At 48.0% G+C, this 19,652-nt stretch overlaps 9 protein-coding genes across 9 annotated transcripts; 4 read left to right on the top strand and 5 right to left on the bottom strand.

Annotated features, from left to right (window-relative positions):
- Positions 1-701: 701 nt before the first annotated feature.
- On the bottom strand, positions 702-972 carry N7455_008803 (uncharacterized protein; the record flags this gene model as incomplete). The annotated part of the gene is made up of 2 exons (XM_065605980.1): positions 702-718; positions 798-972. 2 exons carry the CDS (start codon positions 970-972, stop codon positions 702-704), a joined length of 192 nt encoding a protein of 63 aa, XP_065460929.1.
- Positions 973-1,089: 117 nt separating this feature from the next.
- Positions 1,090-2,184, top strand: N7455_008802 (DNA-directed RNA polymerase II subunit RPB7). Its single transcript, XM_040961705.2, has 4 exons — positions 1,090-1,384; positions 1,442-1,522; positions 1,582-1,751; positions 1,812-2,184. The coding sequence occupies exons 1-4, from the start codon at positions 1,136-1,138 to the stop codon at positions 1,819-1,821; spliced, it is 510 nt and encodes a 169-aa protein (XP_040807850.1). The 5' UTR covers positions 1,090-1,135; the 3' UTR covers positions 1,822-2,184.
- Positions 2,185-2,656: 472 nt separating this feature from the next.
- On the top strand, positions 2,657-4,497 carry N7455_008801 (uncharacterized protein; the record flags this gene model as incomplete). The annotated part of the gene is made up of 2 exons (XM_040961697.2): positions 2,657-2,968; positions 3,022-4,497. The coding sequence occupies 2 exons, from the start codon at positions 2,657-2,659 to the stop codon at positions 4,495-4,497; spliced, it is 1,788 nt and encodes a 595-aa protein (XP_040807865.2).
- Positions 4,498-5,363: 866 nt separating this feature from the next.
- Positions 5,364-8,743, bottom strand: N7455_008800 (putative RNA interference and gene silencing protein (Qde2); the record flags this gene model as incomplete). The annotated part of the gene is made up of 4 exons (XM_040961678.2): positions 5,364-6,839; positions 6,896-7,146; positions 7,224-8,353; positions 8,412-8,743. The coding sequence occupies 4 exons, from the start codon at positions 8,741-8,743 to the stop codon at positions 5,364-5,366; spliced, it is 3,189 nt and encodes a 1,062-aa protein (XP_040807886.2).
- A 964-nt stretch (positions 8,744-9,707) lies between these two features.
- Positions 9,708-11,439, bottom strand: N7455_008799 (cytochrome P450; the record flags this gene model as incomplete). The annotated part of the gene is made up of 5 exons (XM_065605979.1): positions 9,708-9,902; positions 9,961-10,092; positions 10,154-10,762; positions 10,818-11,167; positions 11,265-11,439. The coding sequence occupies 5 exons, from the start codon at positions 11,437-11,439 to the stop codon at positions 9,708-9,710; spliced, it is 1,461 nt and encodes a 486-aa protein (XP_065460928.1).
- Positions 11,440-12,348: 909 nt separating this feature from the next.
- Positions 12,349-13,952, bottom strand: N7455_008798 (carotenoid oxygenase family protein; the record flags this gene model as incomplete). The annotated part of the gene is made up of 2 exons (XM_040961683.2): positions 12,349-12,998; positions 13,064-13,952. The coding sequence occupies 2 exons, from the start codon at positions 13,950-13,952 to the stop codon at positions 12,349-12,351; spliced, it is 1,539 nt and encodes a 512-aa protein (XP_040807887.2).
- A 478-nt stretch (positions 13,953-14,430) lies between these two features.
- On the top strand, positions 14,431-15,697 carry N7455_008797 (zinc-dependent alcohol dehydrogenase; the record flags this gene model as incomplete). Its single annotated transcript, XM_065605978.1, has 5 exons — positions 14,431-14,561; positions 14,639-14,687; positions 14,746-14,899; positions 14,950-15,074; positions 15,128-15,697. The coding sequence occupies 5 exons, from the start codon at positions 14,431-14,433 to the stop codon at positions 15,695-15,697; spliced, it is 1,029 nt and encodes a 342-aa protein (XP_065460927.1).
- Positions 15,698-16,161: 464 nt separating this feature from the next.
- Positions 16,162-17,824, bottom strand: N7455_008796 (cytochrome P450; the record flags this gene model as incomplete). The annotated part of the gene is made up of 3 exons (XM_065605977.1): positions 16,162-16,266; positions 16,330-17,466; positions 17,519-17,824. 3 exons carry the CDS (start codon positions 17,822-17,824, stop codon positions 16,162-16,164), a joined length of 1,548 nt encoding a protein of 515 aa, XP_065460926.1.
- A 912-nt stretch (positions 17,825-18,736) lies between these two features.
- N7455_008795 (uncharacterized protein) lies at positions 18,737-19,645 on the top strand (the record flags this gene model as incomplete). The annotated part of the gene is made up of 2 exons (XM_040961679.2): positions 18,737-18,796; positions 18,881-19,645. 2 exons carry the CDS (start codon positions 18,737-18,739, stop codon positions 19,643-19,645), a joined length of 825 nt encoding a protein of 274 aa, XP_040807847.2.
- Between the last annotated feature and the right edge of the window lie 7 nt (positions 19,646-19,652).

Raw genomic sequence — 19,652 nt, 5'->3', positions numbered from 1 at the left:
GCAATTGATATTCAAGACACTGGCCCTGGCGTCATGTGGTCGCTGAGGACGTTGGGTCTTGGCATCGTAACGGCATACATTGGCTTCAGGTGTGGCAACCACCATACACAGACCTATCAGACCATCTACATTATAAATTTTCTAGGATGTCCTGTACTGCAAGTAATGGGTTATCTGCATATGTACTTATGATTGAGGACCTCCCCCGTCTCTCATTAAACTGATCGTTAACTATATAATACTGTAATGTCTAGTATGGAATGTTCCGGTAATGCTTTGGACTATATTTTTCTTCAGGCTCAGGTGTTTTTTTTTTTTTTTTTTTTTATGGGATCTTCAGTGCTATCGAATAAAGATAGTACATATGTATGGCCTTCCAGTTTGTTAATTTAAAGCTCGGATGCAAGATAAATGTCGAAATCTAAGATACTAACAGCCGGATATATATAGCGTCAGGGTATGCATTCAACCTAAAATTGAAACACAATCATCAGTCAAAACCAACCGGACAAGGATATATATAGCATAAAGTGGGAGTATAAGGTAAACCGAAGGCCCAAAGCCAGCAATGCTCGTTATTTACTTCTGTACATGTCGTCAAACATCTCTGGTCTGCTATAGATCATCCAATCATTCTTCATATAAGAAACAATCCTCCACCTGGCCAAGGATAAAGTATCGTCAAGCGCACTACTGACCACCTATTCCAGAACGTAACCTATTAAAGGAAAAACGAAGTTTCAATGACTTGAAACGTGCAAATATCAAGTCAACTTCCCACCGATCAAGAATCGTACCACGTGACTCCACCCACCCAAACTTGGCCCACCAGACCGGAGATGCTCTTACGAAGGGAAAGCTTGCGCCTGCAGCAACTGTATCTGCCTCCTCGTTCAAGATCCAAGGCAGATACAATTTCTGCCACTCCCACGGGTACTCGGATCTCATTTCGCTCATTTCTGGCAGCCACATCTTGTTTGTGCTTTTACCGTTGCAGGTCATGAGCGCGTGGTCGAAAACGCCGTCCCTCGACCTCGATTGACAGCATCACTGTCCCCGAAAGCGACTTGAATCTTTCCACTCCGCACTCCGCACTTCGGCATTAGCGCATTTTCATCCAACCATAACCGCGACGATGTTTTTCCTCAAAGAAGAGACCAAGGTGATCTCGATGCACCCGTCCTATTTCGGACCCAACATGCGAGAGTACCTCATCGGTCGACTCAACGAGGAGGAAGAGGGACGGTGCACAGGTGATCACTTTGTGATCTGTGTCATGGACATGGTTGATATTGGCGAAGGGCGGGTGATGCCTGGAATCGGACAGGCGGAATACACCATCAGATATCGTGCGATCATCTGGAAGCCGTTCCGTGGTGAGACGGTATGCGCTTGGGATTCGAGGTTGTGGCCTTTGGGAATTCTTGCTGACTGAGCTTAGGTCGATGCCATTGTTACCTCCGTTAAGCCTACCGGTATCTTCACCCTGGCGGGCCCATTGTCTGTCTTCATTGCGCGAAAGGTATGTTTTTGTTTGCTCTGACCTTGGATCTCTGAGTTTCACTGCTGACAACCTATCAGAACATCCCCTCCGATATTAAGTGGGAGCCCAACACCGTGCCGCCGCAATACACTGATCATGCCGATCAAGTGATCGAGAAAGGAACCAGTCTGCGGTTGAAGATTCTCGGTGTCAAACCTGACGTGGCAGCTATCAATGCCATTGGCACCATCAAGGAGGATTATCTTGGGTAAGTCATTCGAACTGCGCCCAGCACATATGACCTTTCTAACGCGGTTTCCTTTAATAGACCTTTGTAACGAGACACGATTGCAACACATACCCACCCTTTTCACCAATACGATAATCTACCATGCTATCTATCGATCCCCGAAGATAGGGCGAGTGCTTGGATGGCTTTACTGCCTCACAGGGGAAAAAAGAATTGGCCGGTCAGGAGCTGGAGTTTGACAAGTCCCTGCTCGGTACACATGCCATACCTTTTTTGACTTGAATGGCTATACTTCAATGAAAGACCGATCATGTCTCCCACCCGAGAGTGCCCGGTTTGGATCGGCATTGCAGCTGAAATGACTTCCGGCCCACCAGAGATTGTGTCAACCGCCTGAGGGGCATTTGATTTCTCTGAAATGTACAATTGCATTAAGTTGCATGTCTAACCCTTTGCAATCCATACCCCCTGTAGAGGCCGAAGCCTTTAAAGTGTAAGTTGTATTCTCCAGATTCTCCAGTTGCCGGAGAGACGAGCCAAGCCCCAAGCCTAGGCCCCGTATGGTGAAACACTGGCGTGTTTTCAGATTATTTCAGGGATGTTTTCTATTTGCATTTTCTATGCATTTTCCAGTTTTTTTCATTATTATTTGACATTGGAATATATATGCAAGGTACCGAGGACTAACCGGTTCTAGCGTTTCCCCTGTTATATTATTTTGAACGTTGTACTCCCGCACTTGGGCCTCGTAGAACGAACCGTTTCCTCTTTCTTCTCTTTCTCTTCTCTTCTTAATTGAAAAAAAAAATAGTTTCTTTGTAACTTCAATCTCATCTAGCTTGCTTCTAGAGTATTCTAGAGTAGCTATCTTCTCTGGAATATCTTCCTCCTTTCAACTCCCCCCTGTCCCTAGACGGTTGACAATGTCCTACTTCAAGACCGAATACCAGCGGTTCCTGGATAACCCCAGGTCTGCTAAATTGGCCGACGATGTGTCCATTATCTATGTTCCTACCACGACGAAGTTCGAGCAGGCCGACAACGTCATCACTCATGTGTTGAAGAACGCGAAGGTGGTCAAGACGAAATCGAACCAGGTCATCAGCGCCATTGAAGGATCAGACTCACTATGTCTAGACATGGAGACAACCCTCGAATTCACTGAGGGTGGTGGGGTTTATCTCCCCTCGCTCGACGATAATTTCCTGGCCGACCGTGTTGCGACCTTCCCCACGGTAAATTCTCCGACGCGCGTCGCGTTATCGGAAGCTAATGTATCATCCTGCAGGTTCACATTGTCCACTTCGACGCCGATAAACTGATCAAGCAGATCCGCATTTACTGGGATCAAGCCTCATTGCTGAAGCAAGTCGAAGTTATTGGAGCGCGCGGACGCCAATGGCCCGTTCGTGATGGCAAAGATCAGCTCCGTCTCCTCAAAAACGCCGAGACAGCGCGTCTGGCACCCTCGCAGCCTGCTTCTCAGAACTCGGAGACCAAGCTCCCCACTCGCTCTTCATCCCCAGGCAAGCGCCGCATCAGAGATCCCTACTCAGCCGACTCCCTGACCGAGCTCCTCTCCCCGAGCAAGGAGACCCCCAAAGCTGCATCCAGCAAGAAATACACCCAAGACCCTTACGGAGCGGGTTCATTGAATGAGATTCTGTCCCCCACCAAGAAGGCCCCCGCCTATGTGCCTCCCTTTGCGCCCTCGTCTGGGCGACCTGCCACGCGCAACTTCAGCGATATCTTCGTGAAGGATGATCATCTGCCTGACTCCCCCTCGAAGCCCCAGCGCCGGGCTCCCCCAGTCGACGAAGCGGACGAAAAGGCCGAGAAAGGGCCCGTCGACGAAGACCGTAATTTCTACAAAACCGACCCCAAAAAATACAGCCACTTTGAGATCGGCGAAGAAAATGGCGGCAGCAAAGGGCCCGTCGACGAAGACCGTCATTATTACAAAACCGCCCCTGGAAAATACAACCACTTCGAGATTGGCGGCGACAACTCGGAGCGCGAGACAAAGGGAGAAGTCAGACAGGCCAATACCAAACACGCAACCCACTGGGACTTCGACGATGCCGAGACCCCTGTCAAGGTCTCACGCGCCCCACGCGGACAAGAACGCCGCCACTTTGGCTTCGGCGATAACGAAGATGGCGATGGATCTCCCCAAGGCAAGCCAAATGTGGTCAAGCCCCGTCGCGACGCAGACCGTCACTTCGAATTGACCGATGAAGAATCCGAGGACGACGGACGGATCATCAGCTCATTCGGCGGCCGCGGCAAGCGTCTCTACGAGAACCGTCTCTTCGACGACGAGGGCCAGCCCCAGGCCTCCGAGCGCGAGAAGAAGGACGAGGCCCTGCCAACAGGTGGCAACGTCGTCAACCGCAACAAGAACTTCGTTTCGCAATTCGAGCTGGCGGATGAGCCCTCTGCCAAGGGGAACACGCCTACCCAGAAACACACTGCGCATAATAAGTCGATGGAGTCCCACTGGCATAATTACGACGAGCAGTCTCCCCTGCCGCCTGCCCAAAAACACACCGCGCACAATAAGTCGATGGAGTCACACTGGGATACCTACGACGAGCAGTCTCCCTTGCCGCCTGCCCAAAAACACACCGCGCACAACAAGTCGATGGAGTCACACTGGGGTAACTATGACGAGCAGTCCCCTGAGCCAGTTAGGAGAAATGCCACCGCGCAGCGCAACCCTCTCGGCCACAACCAGCCCAGCTGGAACCATGGAGAGAACTAAGTGAGCCTGCGCTGGTCTAAGGCTTAGCTTTGATACTACATATGTATCTTTTGTCAGCGGAGAAATCGTTTAAGCTCCGTCTTCCCGTTTATACGACAAGCAACGGCCGACTCTTTCCGATCACGAGCTATGTATCGATACCCGCATGAATTTTGGACATTGTCCTTGAAACTGCAAAATCATAGAAAAAAAAAAAAAAATGAAGAGGCCCATGGCTTCCCATTTACTTCGCGCTTGGAACTTGCAGTTGGAGTCGAGTGTGGAATGCCTGGCCTGCGTGTACTACCTTCAACCATTTGCCTTCTTGTCTATCTTCTTTTGCCGTTTCTTTTTACCTTTCTTTTTACCTTTCTGTATCTTGCCCTCAAATGTCACTAGTGTACAAGTTTATTTCCACGAGAGCGGGATTCGTCTATCTGTTAATTTATAGTGTTTGATTTTGATTCTTCCAGTAAACCCTCTTCTACTTTAAGTAGCTTAGAACAACATAGTAACGTCTACTAAGGTATTATAGATGTCATCGTTTGAAGATTCAATTGCGTCTCACAGCTAAGTTACTCTAAATAGTAAACTAGATGTCAATATCCGATATCCAAATGTCGAAGCTGACCGAGACAGAATACCCCAAACGACATTTTCCAAAGACCAAGGCTGAGCGAGCGAATGTAAGTAGGTTCTCCAGGTCCAAAATGTGATATCCTTCATTCCTCCACCAAATTGTTACAATTCCAATTCCAATTCCACTTCCACTTCCACCACCAAATAAATTCAATTCAAATCATGTAGATAGATTTCAAATAGATTCCAAAAAAGATACGCAAACGCGCATAATAGATATCCGATAGATGTCAAACCACAAATTCAACCTAGATGTAGAACATAGTCTCCACAATATTAGGATGGATCTTGACATCCACCATACGGGACATATCCGCCGTGCCATCAGTGCCACTGATACTACCACCAGAATGATCAAGCGACATAGGGTCGAACAGGTCACTCAAGAAGCACCGAGCACGCGTACAAACCAGATCGGCATAGTACGCCGGCGGACAGACACTAACCGCCTTCGTCGCACGACCGAACATGTAACACATCTTGTGAGTGAGGTCTTGGAGGACATCAGCCGCGCCGGGGCCGGAGCTATTAGCCGGGTGACGGGGGTAGAATATCTCGTCCCAGACGGTGAAGTAGTGAGCCGGACGGGCCGTTCCCTGGAGAGCGGAGTGAGCCTGTAGGAAGAAGTCCCAGTCTCGGGCCTCGGAGACGCCGCGGTCGACGACGGTTCCGGGGATTGGGTTCTCGCGATTCGAATCCCGTTCTGTTGTTGGGTAGAAGCGGGTGTTGTGGCGCTTTCCAACGACGACGATGGCGAGACGCGGGAGGTTTTTCTTTGTCTGGTCTGCCGGGTAGGTTTTCTTGCATGCTTCTTGGAGGAGGGGGAGTTCCTCGTCGATGACTTTGTTGTATTGGCCCTCTGAGACGCCGTCGCGGTAGACGATGATGTTTTCCGGGAGGGATCTGTTTAGTTTTCGCCAGTGCTGGAGACGGGAGGCGAGGAGGGTTTCTAGGTCGGCGACCATTTCCTGGCGGGCGCCTTGGACGCGGATCTCGGCGGGCCATTGGGCGAGGGTTGCATCGACGGAGGCTACGATACCTGCTACGCTGGGGGCTGTGCTGGCGGAGCCTGGCGATGGGTGGGTTACGTCGATTCCGACTAGCATTGTCTTGCCTTCGGAGATTATGCCGAGGTCGGCGGTGCGCAGGGCTTGGTTGGCACCGCCTAATTTGAGGTTGATTTTCAGGCCGACATTGGCGTTGTACTGGTCGTTGGAGTTGATGAGCTTTTCTGCGAGGACGTTCACGTTGCGGATTCCGCAGCGGATGTCGCAGACTTGCTTGACGCAGTTGTAGATGCCAGTGTCTTTAGTGTAGAGAATACCCAGGATGAAGACTGGGTTGTGCTGCTTTTGCAGATCGAGGACGGCTTGCTGGAGCTCGTTGGCGTCGCCCTTCCCGGTCAGGACAACACGTTTTCCGGGCTTGTGGGCGTCCACGGCCATTCCCATATCCCTGAGTGTCTTTCTGAAAGCTTGCAGAGACTTTTCAAGCTGATCTGGGCTTTGGAAAACTGGGCGGGAGCCCTGCTTATCGATGTAGAGATAAGTCCAGGAGTTCATGGCCGCAGGCTTGGAGAACTGGATTTGGCGCATGTTCCAGCTGCCAAATTGAGTTCTGATTTCCTTGATCTTCTTCCCGTCTTTGTAGTAGACATTTGGGGCGGGGAGAACGCGTCCAGGGACCGTGATCAACTCAGTGGAAGAGTTAACACCGAAATCAGACTGTAAAAGGAAGGTTAGATATCTTGACAAGGTCTTCGGAGCGAGGTAATTCTTACTAGAGTGGCATTCAGGGGCTCGCCAAGGCCCAGCACACCCACGCCCTTGGTAACAATCGACTGGGCGTTCTGACCCGGCTTTCGACCCATGACGGCGAAGCGGAGCATACTGGCTGTCTGATCGCCAGAAAGCTTGGATTTAGCTGGCTGGCCAGGCTCAACTTCACAGACCTCAACGGGGACATAGACAGGTCTGTCACGAGACCCGACATTCACCACTGGGTTTTTTGCATTCAAAACCATGTTGTACTCTAATAGGAAAGTCAGCATAACACGAGGAGGAAGGGAGTCGAAGAAAAAGATGGAGGGAATGTGAAGATCAACGGACCCTTTTTGAAGAAGTCTGCAACGGTGATGTAGCGACCTGCTTCCGCAGGACCGGCCTTGGGCACTTTCTTTCCCTTCTTTCCCTTGGACTCGGGCACAGCGGGCGCAGCGACGGGTTTAGGGCTAGATTCAGCTAGGAAAAATTGCACATCTTGGGGACCAGCGCCATGGGAGTTAATAATGGGTGGGTTGGGCGACGAGCGACCATCACTAAGGCTGGCCAGGCCATAGATAGGCCTGATGCGAGGCCGGGGCTGGCCGCGACTGTTTTTGCGCGAGATGTGGGTGATGCGAACGCGTAGGCTCTTGAGGAACTTCTCCAAACGATAAGTGCTCCTGCTGTTGTAGCCTTGGATCACATTGGCCAAAGGTCCTTCATTGTAACAGGCTAGATATTTGACCTGGACGTTCAAGAGCACACGAGCAGTCGCGGCACGCACACTGACGAAGAATCCACGCAGGACAGATAGGCCACCGCCAAGGTTGAATGATTCCATGGTATCCTGACGTAGACTGTAATGTCTGTTGGCTCCGACAGAGACGACCTGGTCGTCCGTCTTGGGGTGGTGGCCCATGATCATGTTGAGAGCAGCCACAATCTCAGACTTGGATTCAAGCATGGCACCGGCATTGGTGGAGGTCAGGTAGTTAACCAAGTCGGCAGGATTGACCTCACCAGTGTACTGGCAGGTAACCTGGTGCATCCGGGGAGGATCAATGTAGTCATCATCCAAGTGCTCTTTGTATCGCACATCGAATTTACCCTCTGTCAACTTGACACATGAGACTAGGGTAGACCGGAAGTCCGACGCAATACTGTTCTTTTGCTGGGGGAAGTGTTCCTCCAACAGCAGACGTACAATGTGTCGGGCCTTCTTGCCCACAGGGGCAGATCGGCCAGCAGAGTCCGCTGCAATGGAAATATGATAGCGGAACAGCCGCTTGTTCGGCAGGGTCAGCGGCAGGTAGTTTGCATACAAAGTCACCGGCCTGCCAGCTGTGCCATAACCAGGACGCTCGGGATATTTTGCCTGTCTGGGTGTCTTCTGGCCGCTCACAGTAAGAGCCTTGGCAAGGTCATTTTCGGTCTTGGTAACGGTGGTGTTAGGAGGTGGGATAGGTTCGCCTTGTCTATAGGCAAACGGATTAAATTTGTTCAATGAGTAATAGGCAAGAGTGAGAGGCAAACCTGAAGATAGGTGGACCCAAGTTGGTAGGACCTCCACGTCCACCACCACGGCCACCGCGGAAATCACCACGACCACGAAAATCACCACGACCGCGGAAATCACCTCCACCTCGGCCACGACCTCGATCACCTCCTCTAAAGTCACCACGACCCCTATCACCACCTCGGCCTCGGAAATCACCTCGGAAATCTCCACGATTTCCATCGCCTCTACCGGCTGGGCGGAAGGCAAAATCACCGCGACTTTCCCCGCGACCGCGACCTCGATCGGCACCCCGACCTCGATCACCACGGCCACGATCACCACGTCCACGACCCCGACTGTCACTCATAATAAGGTGATGGATAAAGGTGGCAATATGGGTTTGAAGATGTTTTTTTTTTAAAAAAAAAACAAGGAAGATAGTGAAGAATGAGGGAATGGGGGAATGGACGGCTTATTAAGTATTAGGGAGCGATGTATCGTTTGTTCTTCTTTATTTGCTGTGCTGGCAGCTAACAGGGACTGTATATAGTGTGATTATAGGGTGACCAGGGTAGCAATTGGTTAATTTATTACTTATATACGTCGAATGTACCTAGGTAAGTAGTTGTACAAGCTCTGGATGCTTCTAGCTGATGTGAATGATGTGACGATGACACTTCCTCATCGTTTCCATGGTGATTCTCTACTATCATCTACACAATACCAGGAGAATGTGCTAGATATTTACTTATTGACACAGTAATCGGGTCATTTTTAGTATTTTTTTCTACTGATTTCCTTTTTTTTTTTTTTTTTTTTTTTTTTTTAAAAAAAAGCACGAAACCTAGCTCTCTACTCGTTGCTGTTTGTAGTCCCTGCGGTCAACCGGTAGATACATGTACATGCAGGGATATGATAGCGGTGTATTTTCAGCTTATTTTTGTGATAGGACAAGTAAGACTGTGTTTCACTATTTATGTATATTTCCGTTGGCTGCTGTAGCTAACATGACTTGGGGGAGTTCGTGTGCAATGATATCCAATGATTTGATCCCGCATTTCAGCCTTGCCCTAAGAACGTCAGCTCCATGCTGCAGTCTAAATGTTGGTGTTGGTTGGTGTTTGTGTTGCATTCGATATTACAGGTTATTACAATTTATAGGACATAGTTACTAGTGCCAGCCACAAACTCTTTGTTAATATCAGAACGTTGAAAGGGTAATGCTCCGCTTAGGGCCATAGTGTAAGAGAAAAGAAGGTATATCCATGGATGATATGTGACACGCTATATAATCCCCAAAGAGGTCGACAAAACGTCTATATATTTGAATATTAGTCCTGCACAGTTTCCCTCTCTTCAATGCAGCACTTATACGACGACCAGGTGAACCAGCCTACGTCAAGTTCCCACGGTTGACCAGGCTTTTCGAAGCGAATATCGAAATAGCGCACTACCTCAGGGATGACCTTGGCCATCTCAAGTAGACTGATGTTTTTACCAAGGCAGACACGCGAGCCACCGCCGAACTAAAACCGCCATTAGCATTTACGCATAGCAAAATGGATCATCGTGCTTTTCACGAACCGCAAAATTCAAGGCTGAGCTTAGCGGTTTGTTTCCATCATCCCCAATCCATCTTTGAGGACGGAATTCTCGTGGGGAATCAATCAGTTCGGGGTTATAGTGCAGTGCCCACGCACTAATGCCGACTTGTGTCTGAACAAAAGAGTTAATATCGACAACACGACCGGTAATGTATAGTAACCTTTTTACATACCTTTTCTGGAAAATGATATCCATTCAGAACAACACCGTTTTTCGGAACCTCTCGTGGTAGCATCTGGGCCACGGCCGGATGCATCCTAAGCGTTTCCTTAATTATTCCCTGTAGATATGGCATCTGCTGCGCCTCTGTGAATCCAGCCGGATTCGACAAGAGTCCTGCGCGTTCGTGCGCATCGATCTCACCTCGGAGTTTCTTGAGAACTATCGGGTTTCGGTATACGTAGTAGAAAGCAGCACTTAGAGTGATGGCCGTAGTGTCAGACCCAGCAATAATGTTCGAACCACAGGAACTAAAAATCGATCCTAGATCAACTTTCTCTTTCAGTTCCAGATCCATAAGTTTGGCGAGGAACGGTTCCGACTTTGGGTTCTCATTGGGTTCAGAGCCGATCTGACGAAACCGTTGAACTGATTCTGCGATGAACCGGAATAACTCAACATGGGGATCGTTCAGTTTAAACAACGCGGCAAGCCTGGCAAGTATAACATGCAAGAAAGGAAAGGGACCAAAGGTCATCTGATGTTCGGTGGCCACTTTGATCTTCTGCAGGAACCCAGTGCGGTCCCCTTCTGTTTCCATCATGTCGAAATTTCTATCCATCTGTGATGTTGTTAGAGTCATATGTTCGCTTTTGAAACTTCCCGAGAAGACAGACCGTGATATTGCCAATGATATCAAAGGCGTAATATTGTAAGAAAGTTGGGAGCCGAACGAGCCTTTTCGTCTCAGCGAATTCACGGAACTTGCGCATTAGCACAACATTCATCTTCTCAACAGCCCCTTCGTAATTAACCATGGTCGACATGGTGTATAAGCCGACAATTTTTCTCTTATTTTCGGCATGACGCCGCGTATCTTGCATGTTCAAGATATTCGGCCGATCTGGATGACCGGCCGCTGCGTACCAGTCCGACTTGGCGAATCCTCCAGTTGATGCGTATATGGCCTTCAAAGCTTCGGGGGTGTTGAAACTATAGCGGTTCGGCGCAATGCGTACGACAGGTCCTAATGCAAGTTAGTCTCCAGTCAGCCGATAAGGGGTTCAGAATTCGAGAAAGAGCTTTCTGACCATATTTCTCATGTAATCGTATATAGGTCTCACTAAGATCAGTTGTTCGAATGGCATTTAGTTCCCAGAAACGCGAAAAGCGGCCCAGAAAAGGGCCTGGGACCTTTCTCAACGGAGAGAAGAAGAGATTATAAATGGCACGAGATATGTTCCAGAATCCAAGAGCAATGGCAAGCCCAATGACTACATGTAATATGTCAAATGACATGTTGATAGGGCGTTTTAGTTTTGGGTGTAAATGTCCTGCATAAAAATTTCCACTGTGAAGAGGTTTTAGTTCTTGGATGCTGAACAGCTCGAGTAACTACCTACTCGTATGCCTGTGGGATACGTTGCGTAGTTACGTGCTTCTAGGTGCATTTATAGTTGCGGACTCCGCTCTCCGTTTTTACTTCCCCGCTATTTCAGTTGCTGTGTGCTATATTATCTCCGATGTTAATTTCTGATTTCCCATTTGTGCAGCTGAAGTAGCAGCCCTTTGGGCAACGGAAGTAATTCACCGATCCTCTGCCTGGCGTATAATTTCCTTTCGGCCTTGTCTGTTACTTTTATAGAATAATAGCGGGGGTAGGAATAGCCTTCGTATGCCGCTGCGGATCCGCCCACTTGGACGCCGCCCACTTGGACGCCGCTCATTCTCATTTAGATAGTACTTATCTGGCCTGCTAGGTGCTTCCAAGAATAACCAACACCCCTCACAGCTCCTAAGGCACCGGCACCAACAATTTAATATTTGCCGGTTACGTAGACCAAATACTCATTCCTCTTTTTCAAAATTAGGAGAGACCTTCTGAGGGCTAAATAATAGGCAACTGAATCCCACACTTGATTGGTCCTAAACTACTATTTTCCTGCTAATAAGGGAAGGCCGGGTCTGATGTTGCTAGTCACTTTACTTGGGCACAACAATATTATAACTCGGGAAATCGAACAGGAGATAGCCATGCAGGTTTATCCTTTATTTATTGCGATCATAGTAACAAAAAGATCCTAAGAAATATATGTTGCCAATACTGATTCCATTTATATCATCACCGCAGGCTACCGTCACTGAGAGACAAACTGTTTCTGCCATGGGAGTGGCACGCAGGGTTCCAATATCACCCCCTTCTTGTCGTCACTTCTGCCATGCTGCTATGTCTTTGTGATCGACAAAGTTTCCATGAAGCCTCAGGCGTAACTTGAATGGTAGATGAATAGTGGCAATGGGACCGTCCTTCAGATTTTGGGCGTCCAGTATCACAATATCGTTTCGTAAGACATCAAGGTGATTGAGGAAAGCGATGATATACCCGTCGCCTTCAATGCCGCTATCTTTCGGGATGAAAGTGGGCTCTTGGAAGGTAGCTGTTGGACCCGCCCAATATATATCCCTGACTTTCTTATCCCAGGTGAAATGACCCAAGCAGTTGAATAAACCTCCTGCGGGTGACCCGCACTTTTCAAAGTCGTACGGCCGACTTGGATCGCTCAACGCCTGCCAGAAATGCTGATACTCCTTTGTAACGAATCGGTCGTCGATGCGTGAAAATTCGCCATTGACGGTGTTCATGACCTCGGAGGGCGTGACGCGCGTGTCACTCTTCAAATTGGGATCGAATATCCAGCGAACAGTCTCATTCGCGGTTTTGTTTCTCTCTGTCACCGTCCCAGCCATTTTATCCTCTGGGGGGAAGAAGAAGAAAACGTTTCCCGAAGCAACAGAGAGGTCGAAAAGGATTTTCCCTTCCTCGTTCTCGTAACATCCTGCTACATGCCCATGGAAAGCTGAATTTTCGTATGTTAGCTCATTCGAAAGAAAGAAAAAAAGAGATAACAAATTGTTGTCTTACCATTATCTGCTCTGAGCCATACAATATCTTCCGGTTTTCCGCCTCTTCTTGGTACGATGCCGTAAAGCTGGTCCTCATTTGGGTCCCATGCCCAGTGCCGTCCTCCTTTCTTCATCCGATCGAGGGAGGACTTTAGAGGGGTCATAGGTAGAACCAAGTAGTTTTCGGATAACCCGCAATCATGGATCATGCCGCAAAACGGTGCTTTATACCAAGCTTCCTCCGTCTTTTTACCGTTAGAATCGATGGTGTATACCACAATGTCGCAAGATGCGTCATTTCCATTCCCACCAGCTTCATAAGCAAAACAGACCATTTCTCCAGTGACCGGATCGAACTTTGGATGCGCAGTAAAGGTCGGAGATAGCACTTGGCCGTCAAAGTCATAACGCCCGATTGTTTCCAACGAAACTGGGTCCATTGCGAACGGAGGACCGTCTTCTTTTGTGGCCAGTAGAGCCCCTCTCCAGAAGAACACGTTTGTATTGGCTGCTGTCCGGATGACTGCCTTTACAGATGGGTTATCTGTAAATGGATTCCGGTACTTGCCAAAAAGCGATTTTCTTTCTGCGCTTTCAGCTTTGTAGCGGTCCGTTTGAACATAGCGGTGCTTGAAGTCCACTCGGCCGTTGGCGATGCGAATTGCGCTCACGCTTCCGTCGCCATTGAAGTGGATGTCACTGGAGAACATTGGAGGGAAGCGATGGTCTGGCTGTACGCGGTAGAAAGTGCCATCGATATCGGTGGGAATTTCTCCATCTACCTCGCAGTAAAAGATATCGCCTTCCAAACGAGGGGGTTTGTTGAAGCCGTGGAATGTTTCGGTATTGGGGAATTTCACTTGTGGAGGGGCTCCGTTCATGGAGGCATCGTGGGATAGATTTGCCATGACTAGGAAAATATAATGAACCATGCATTGTATATGGGAGGTAGTAATAGAGGTTAAGAAATTGCTGAAGTATACCTGATTTTATATATTTTATATACTATCTTGCATAAATTCCTTTCGCTGCTCATTCGTCCGTGTTTTGTCGGGAGCATAGAAGCGATCGCCCCATCCTCGGCACCATATTCATGTTGGATGGCACATACACAAAAGCAATCGGCATCATACTGCTGAAAGGGCTCACATGCCCAAGTTAACGTAATGCTTTAGTTTATGTTCGGGGATATTCCCGTTTGTTTAATATTTGTCAGTTGCGAGGGCCCCTTGGAGGGCACTTCCGCTGGTTCTAATATGACTCGGTCAATATCTATATAAAACTGTCCTCCCTATAGTCACATAATGGATTAGCACTTAGATTTTTATTTATTGTTCTACTCTCTACGTCTTGGATTTCCTTCTTTTATTTTCCTCATAGACCAAGATGACGGTTCTCCCACCAACACTCCCGATGGAGCAGAAAGCTGCTATCTACAACTCGCCCGGATCGGTGTCTATCGATATTGTGGAAACTGATATTCCCGAGCCGGGCCCAGATGAGGTTCTGATAAACTTGTAAGTTCTGTCCATTGATCGAGTTGAAGTACGCAATATATCCCCATCCCTTTCTACCGCTCACAACCCGTCTACAGGACCCACTCTGGCGTCTGTCACTCCGACCTTGATATCATGACAAACAGTGTTGGTTTAGCCCACTTGAAAATACCCGAATTGTCGATTCAACTAACCAGTCGGTTAGTGGGCGGGCCTTCCACCGACTCCACAAGGACAAATTGGCGGCCATGAAGGAGTTGGTCGTGTGGTGAAGCTGGGATCAGGAACAGGGAGCTCGGGTATAAAGATCGGGGATAGAGTTGGTGTAAAATGGGTCGCAAGCGCTTGTGGAAACTGCGGTGAGATTCTACCTCAGCGATCTGCATTGGATTTACTGAAACATACGCAGAACCGTGTCAAAAGCAATCGGACAGCCTTTGCTTTAACCAGAAAGTGTCCGGATATTACACTCCTGGTACTTTCCAACAATATGTCCTGGGTCCTGCAAATTACGTGACCAGGATCCCAGACGAAGTAGAGTCCGCTCAGGTCTCTGTGCAGGACTTACCGCTTATTCTGCTCTTAAGCGCAGCATGACCGCACCTGGTCAGTGGGTTGTCATTTCTGGTGCAGGGGGTGGACTGGGACACCTGGCAGTTCAAATTGCCAGTAAGGGGATGGGGTTGCGTGTCATCGGCATTGACCAAGGACAAAAAGCCGAATTGGTCAAGAACTCAGATGCCGAACATTTTGTGGATATTTCCCAGTTTCCCACAGATGATAACGGCGTGGCGATTTCAAACATCGTCAAATCTCTAACTGGAGGACTTGGGGCTCACACTGTCATTGTCTGTACCGCTGCCAATAGTGCCTACAGCCAAGGGGTTCAATTTCTAAGATTCGGCGGTACTCTGGTTTGCGTTGGGCTTCCAGCAGGTGAACAAAAGCCGATCGCTAGCGCTTCTCCTGGGGGTTTAATTGCGAAGCAATTGAAAATTACGGGGTCGGCCGTTGGAAATCGTGTTGACGCCGTTGAGGTGTTGGACCTCGCTGCTCGGGGAGTCGTTCAGGTCCATATACAGACGGTGCCCATGGAGGAGCTTTCGCAAATTTTCCAGGATATGAAGGCAGGAAGTTTGATGGGGAGCGGTGATTGATCTCTCTTGAATTATTTCCCCTTTCATATTCAACTGTCCTATTCCATAGTTTAGTCTTATCTTTTTTGCTTCTTCAACAATCTCAACTCACATTGCACCGTACGTTTGGACATCTATGTAGACTTCTCCTATTGTTGGTTTGATTCAGACTTAGCACTTTTATAACTTGTACCATCGTGATTGTATACTAGAGTTGAGCTATATAAAATTACGATTTAACATGTTCATCTGACCAAGATAGTTATTTGTGCCGTAGACGGTTTACCCTGCTAACCTAGGTAGGCAGTCATCTACTTATCTGCCTATTTGCCTAGAATGTATGCTTATATTGCAAAGGGCATGAAAAGTCTGTTCATTGAGAAGGATGTCTGTTGAGACCCACGAGAAATTGCATTTGGTAATACAATAAAAACATAAAAGCTTTCACGTTGCAATACTTAAGATGATGAATGAACAATGCTAAATTATACTATAATGTCTCTCGGGGTAAAAATCGTCTTGAAGTTGTGTTGGCGTACAAACCATGCATTCCACAGTTTCCATTCTTGGTCAGGATGTGCCAATTGTACCTATCAAAATTAGTTAGCAGCAGTAATATCCACCTCGCGTAGAAAAACAAAAGGGGAACATACCTCAAACCTCCGCAAAAAACTGGGTATAATTTTATAAATCTCCATTAGAGAAATATTCTTCCCAATGCAGGTCCTCGAACCGGCACCAAACTGGAGCATCATTCCATCCATAGCCTTTATTTGATCCGGCGGCGCAGTAAGCCATCTATCCGGGTTGTATACGTCCGCGTCTGGACCAAAGATATCTTGACGACGGTGAATAACCCAGGGACTGCAACCAACGATTGTTCCGCCTCGAATGAAATGACCGGAGATCTCCAACCCTGACGCAGGAACAACACGTTCCAGCGGAAGTCCCGCAGCGGGATGCATCCGGAAAGCTTCCTTTATACAGGCATCGAGATAGGGGAGCTGTCGCGACTCTGTCCATGAGACAAGTCCTGTTGGGCGGTTCACAATCGTACCGTTCTCCACGGCATCATCCAGCTCTTGCTTAACCCGTGTCATGCACTCCGGGTTCTTAAGTAAGTAGTAGAACACGGCTGCAATACTGATGGCGGTTGTTTCAGACCCGGCAAATGCCATAGAGACGGCCATGGTAAGGATTCGTTTGTTTGTCATGAAATCTGGACGGCTTTCACCCGCCTTGAGGAACATTGTGAGAAGGTCATCCTTTGATCCCGTTACATCAACTTTTGCTGACATACGTTCCTCCATGCGGTGCTTTGCGAAGATGGCCACAGGATGAGAATTATCTGATAAGCCCAATTTTTGAAGAAGATCAAATATTGGATTCTTCCAAAATAGCTTATCTAGCCATGGCATTTGACCAACAGGGGCAGAATAATCGAAGATATTTGCCAGGGAACTGACGATTCCATCGATGTCTTCGTTTTTCTCGATAAATCCATGGCGTTTACTATAAGTAATACTTCCAATAACATCAAAGGCAAAGAATTGTAGCCACCGTGCGAAATCACACACCGTGGATCCATCAGCAAAGAGTCGGCTTGTTTGATCGAGGAAAATTTCCGTCGTCTCATCGACCATGGGCTCATACTGTACTAATGAGCTCATTGAGAACGCATGATTGACAGAACGGCGGAGATTCGCATGGAATGTCTCATCCAGCGTAGAGAACAGCGATGGTAATGGCTCGCCTTTAGAAACGGTCATTTGTACTGGGTAAAATTCGGACTGGCATCTCAATTAGAAGCTGTGCATATTGCAGGGGTCGGCATGTAATTACCTTGGTGAATCCTTTGTTTAGACCGTAGATCACTTTCGTTGCTTTTGGGTCCGCGAAGGACAAAGTGCGTGGCCCCAGGCGCACGATATCGCCATACTTGCGGTGTAAAGCTATATGCGTAAGTTCAGGACGCCGACCCTTCACATCGATATATCGCCAAATATCAGTCAGGTGCGCCCAGAAAGGTCCCGGAAAGACGTTTAGGGAATTGTAGAAATAATTGAGGGCAAGATAGAGTAGGAACAGAGGAACTACATAGACAGCATAGTAAAGTGCAGCACCAGGAAAAGATATGATAATAGCCATAATTATGTCCGATCGCTTAGGTCTTGTTCAACGTAGGAGCCATGAGGACGGCATGTTATATACACCATATCAGACAATATACGTAATGTTCTTCTCCGCCAGAAGGAGATCATTATCTCAAAATGCTTTGATGCATACAAAGACGCCGAGGACGGCAGTTGTGCATGTCAGGATCCGATGGACGATAGTGTAGGCATGTGAGGTGTCTCTAGGAAGCATTACCCCGTGCAAGTTTTCGATTCGTCAACACCGGAAGATGGGATCCACTGGAACGTAGGAGGCGATTTCCCCGTATTTAGTGGATGCCAAGTATATACCCCATCTTTGGTTGTAGCCTGTGCGTCGGCATTTAGGATGACATTTAACAACCGAGAATTCTTTGTAGCGCAATAGTCGACGCTATTCTGCATTAAGGTTGACTGTATTTGAATACCACGTACTTTGAACTCTTACACGCTTCGGAATCATCTAAGCGATAATTGTATGTACTAACGGAAGCATTAGACAAACATAATTCGAAGTTTTCAACATCGTAGACTCCCTCCATATAGCAATCTAAATGTAGTAGCTCAACAATTTAAAAGATATCGCAAGTCTCTGGCCCATTTCCACGTCGAGTGAAGTTAACATTTAAATTGATCCTTTTTATCCCCCAAAGCACCTCTTTTACACACATAGGGACAATTTCGCGAAATGTTTATATGGGGTTTTGTGTTGGCAGCGAGTCTGGTAGCGACATTAGTCTACTGATACTATTTCCATCCGCTATCCCATATCCCTGGGCCTAGAATAGGCATATTAACCCGTGCCTGGCAGAGCTGGCGGTATCTAAAAGGGCAATGACATACCGGAATCCTTGAACTACATGCACGGTACGGCCCAGTGGTACGCATCGCCCCGAATGCGGTATCTATGCTCGACGCCAATGAAGGACGACGGGCAATTTACGGCCATGGTACCAAAGCGACGAAAGTGAGTATATTGTGTGCCGAACGAATCTGAACCCGTAGAAAGCTAATGTCCTTTTCGAATTTAGACCGACTGTATCGGATTTAGAACAGCAGTGGGAAGATAGCCAACACTACCTTTAGTGAGATAGATGTCAATGAGCATTCACGAAAGCGCAAGCAAGTTGCGAAAGCCTATGCCATGACGTCTATTCTTAAAATGGAAGAATACATTCAAGCTGTTGTTGATCAGAGCAGAGAAACCTTTGCAGAATGCGTCGCAGAGACCAGAAAAGGGGAGACAGGGGCAGTCTTGGACATGGCGGTTTACACTCAAGCGTTTACAAGCGATTTGCCGCCGTTGCAATTGGCGACCCGCTTCTACCCGATTCAAACCACGGACCGCTGGCAGATGAAGCACAATCCAAGCAGGTTCAGGCTTATATTGAAAGCGGGAAGAAATCTGGTAAGATGTCCTTGGGGGCAGAGACGATCGATCAAGATAATGGATTCTTTGTCCGATCCACGGTGTTTCTGGAGACACAAGAGGATGCAAGTGATGAAAGAGGAGATATTTGGACCTGTGGTTAATATTAGCACCTTCGTGGATGAAGACGAGGTGGTTGCAAAGGCAAACAACACTGAGTTTGGCCTCTATGCTGCAGCCTATACAGAGGACATCAATCGTGCCATGAGAATAGCCACGAAACTGGAGTCTGGAACCGTTGGAGTTAACTACACTAACCTAACTACGGCTCATGATCTTCCATTTGGCGGGTATAAGAGTAGTGGGCTTGGCCGGGAGGGATGGAATCTCAGTCTCAACAACTTCCTCGAGACAATGTCTATTCTGATAAAGGTTGACAATGCTTGAATTGTGG

This window comes from Penicillium solitum (genome assembly GCF_028829755.1).
Source record: "Penicillium solitum strain IBT 25940 chromosome Unknown utg000005l_segment0_segment0, whole genome shotgun sequence".
NCBI classification, from domain to species: domain Eukaryota; kingdom Fungi; phylum Ascomycota; class Eurotiomycetes; order Eurotiales; family Aspergillaceae; genus Penicillium; species Penicillium solitum.
The sequence above is the reverse complement of the archived record's forward strand: the minus strand, read 5'-3'. Positions and strand labels throughout refer to the sequence as shown.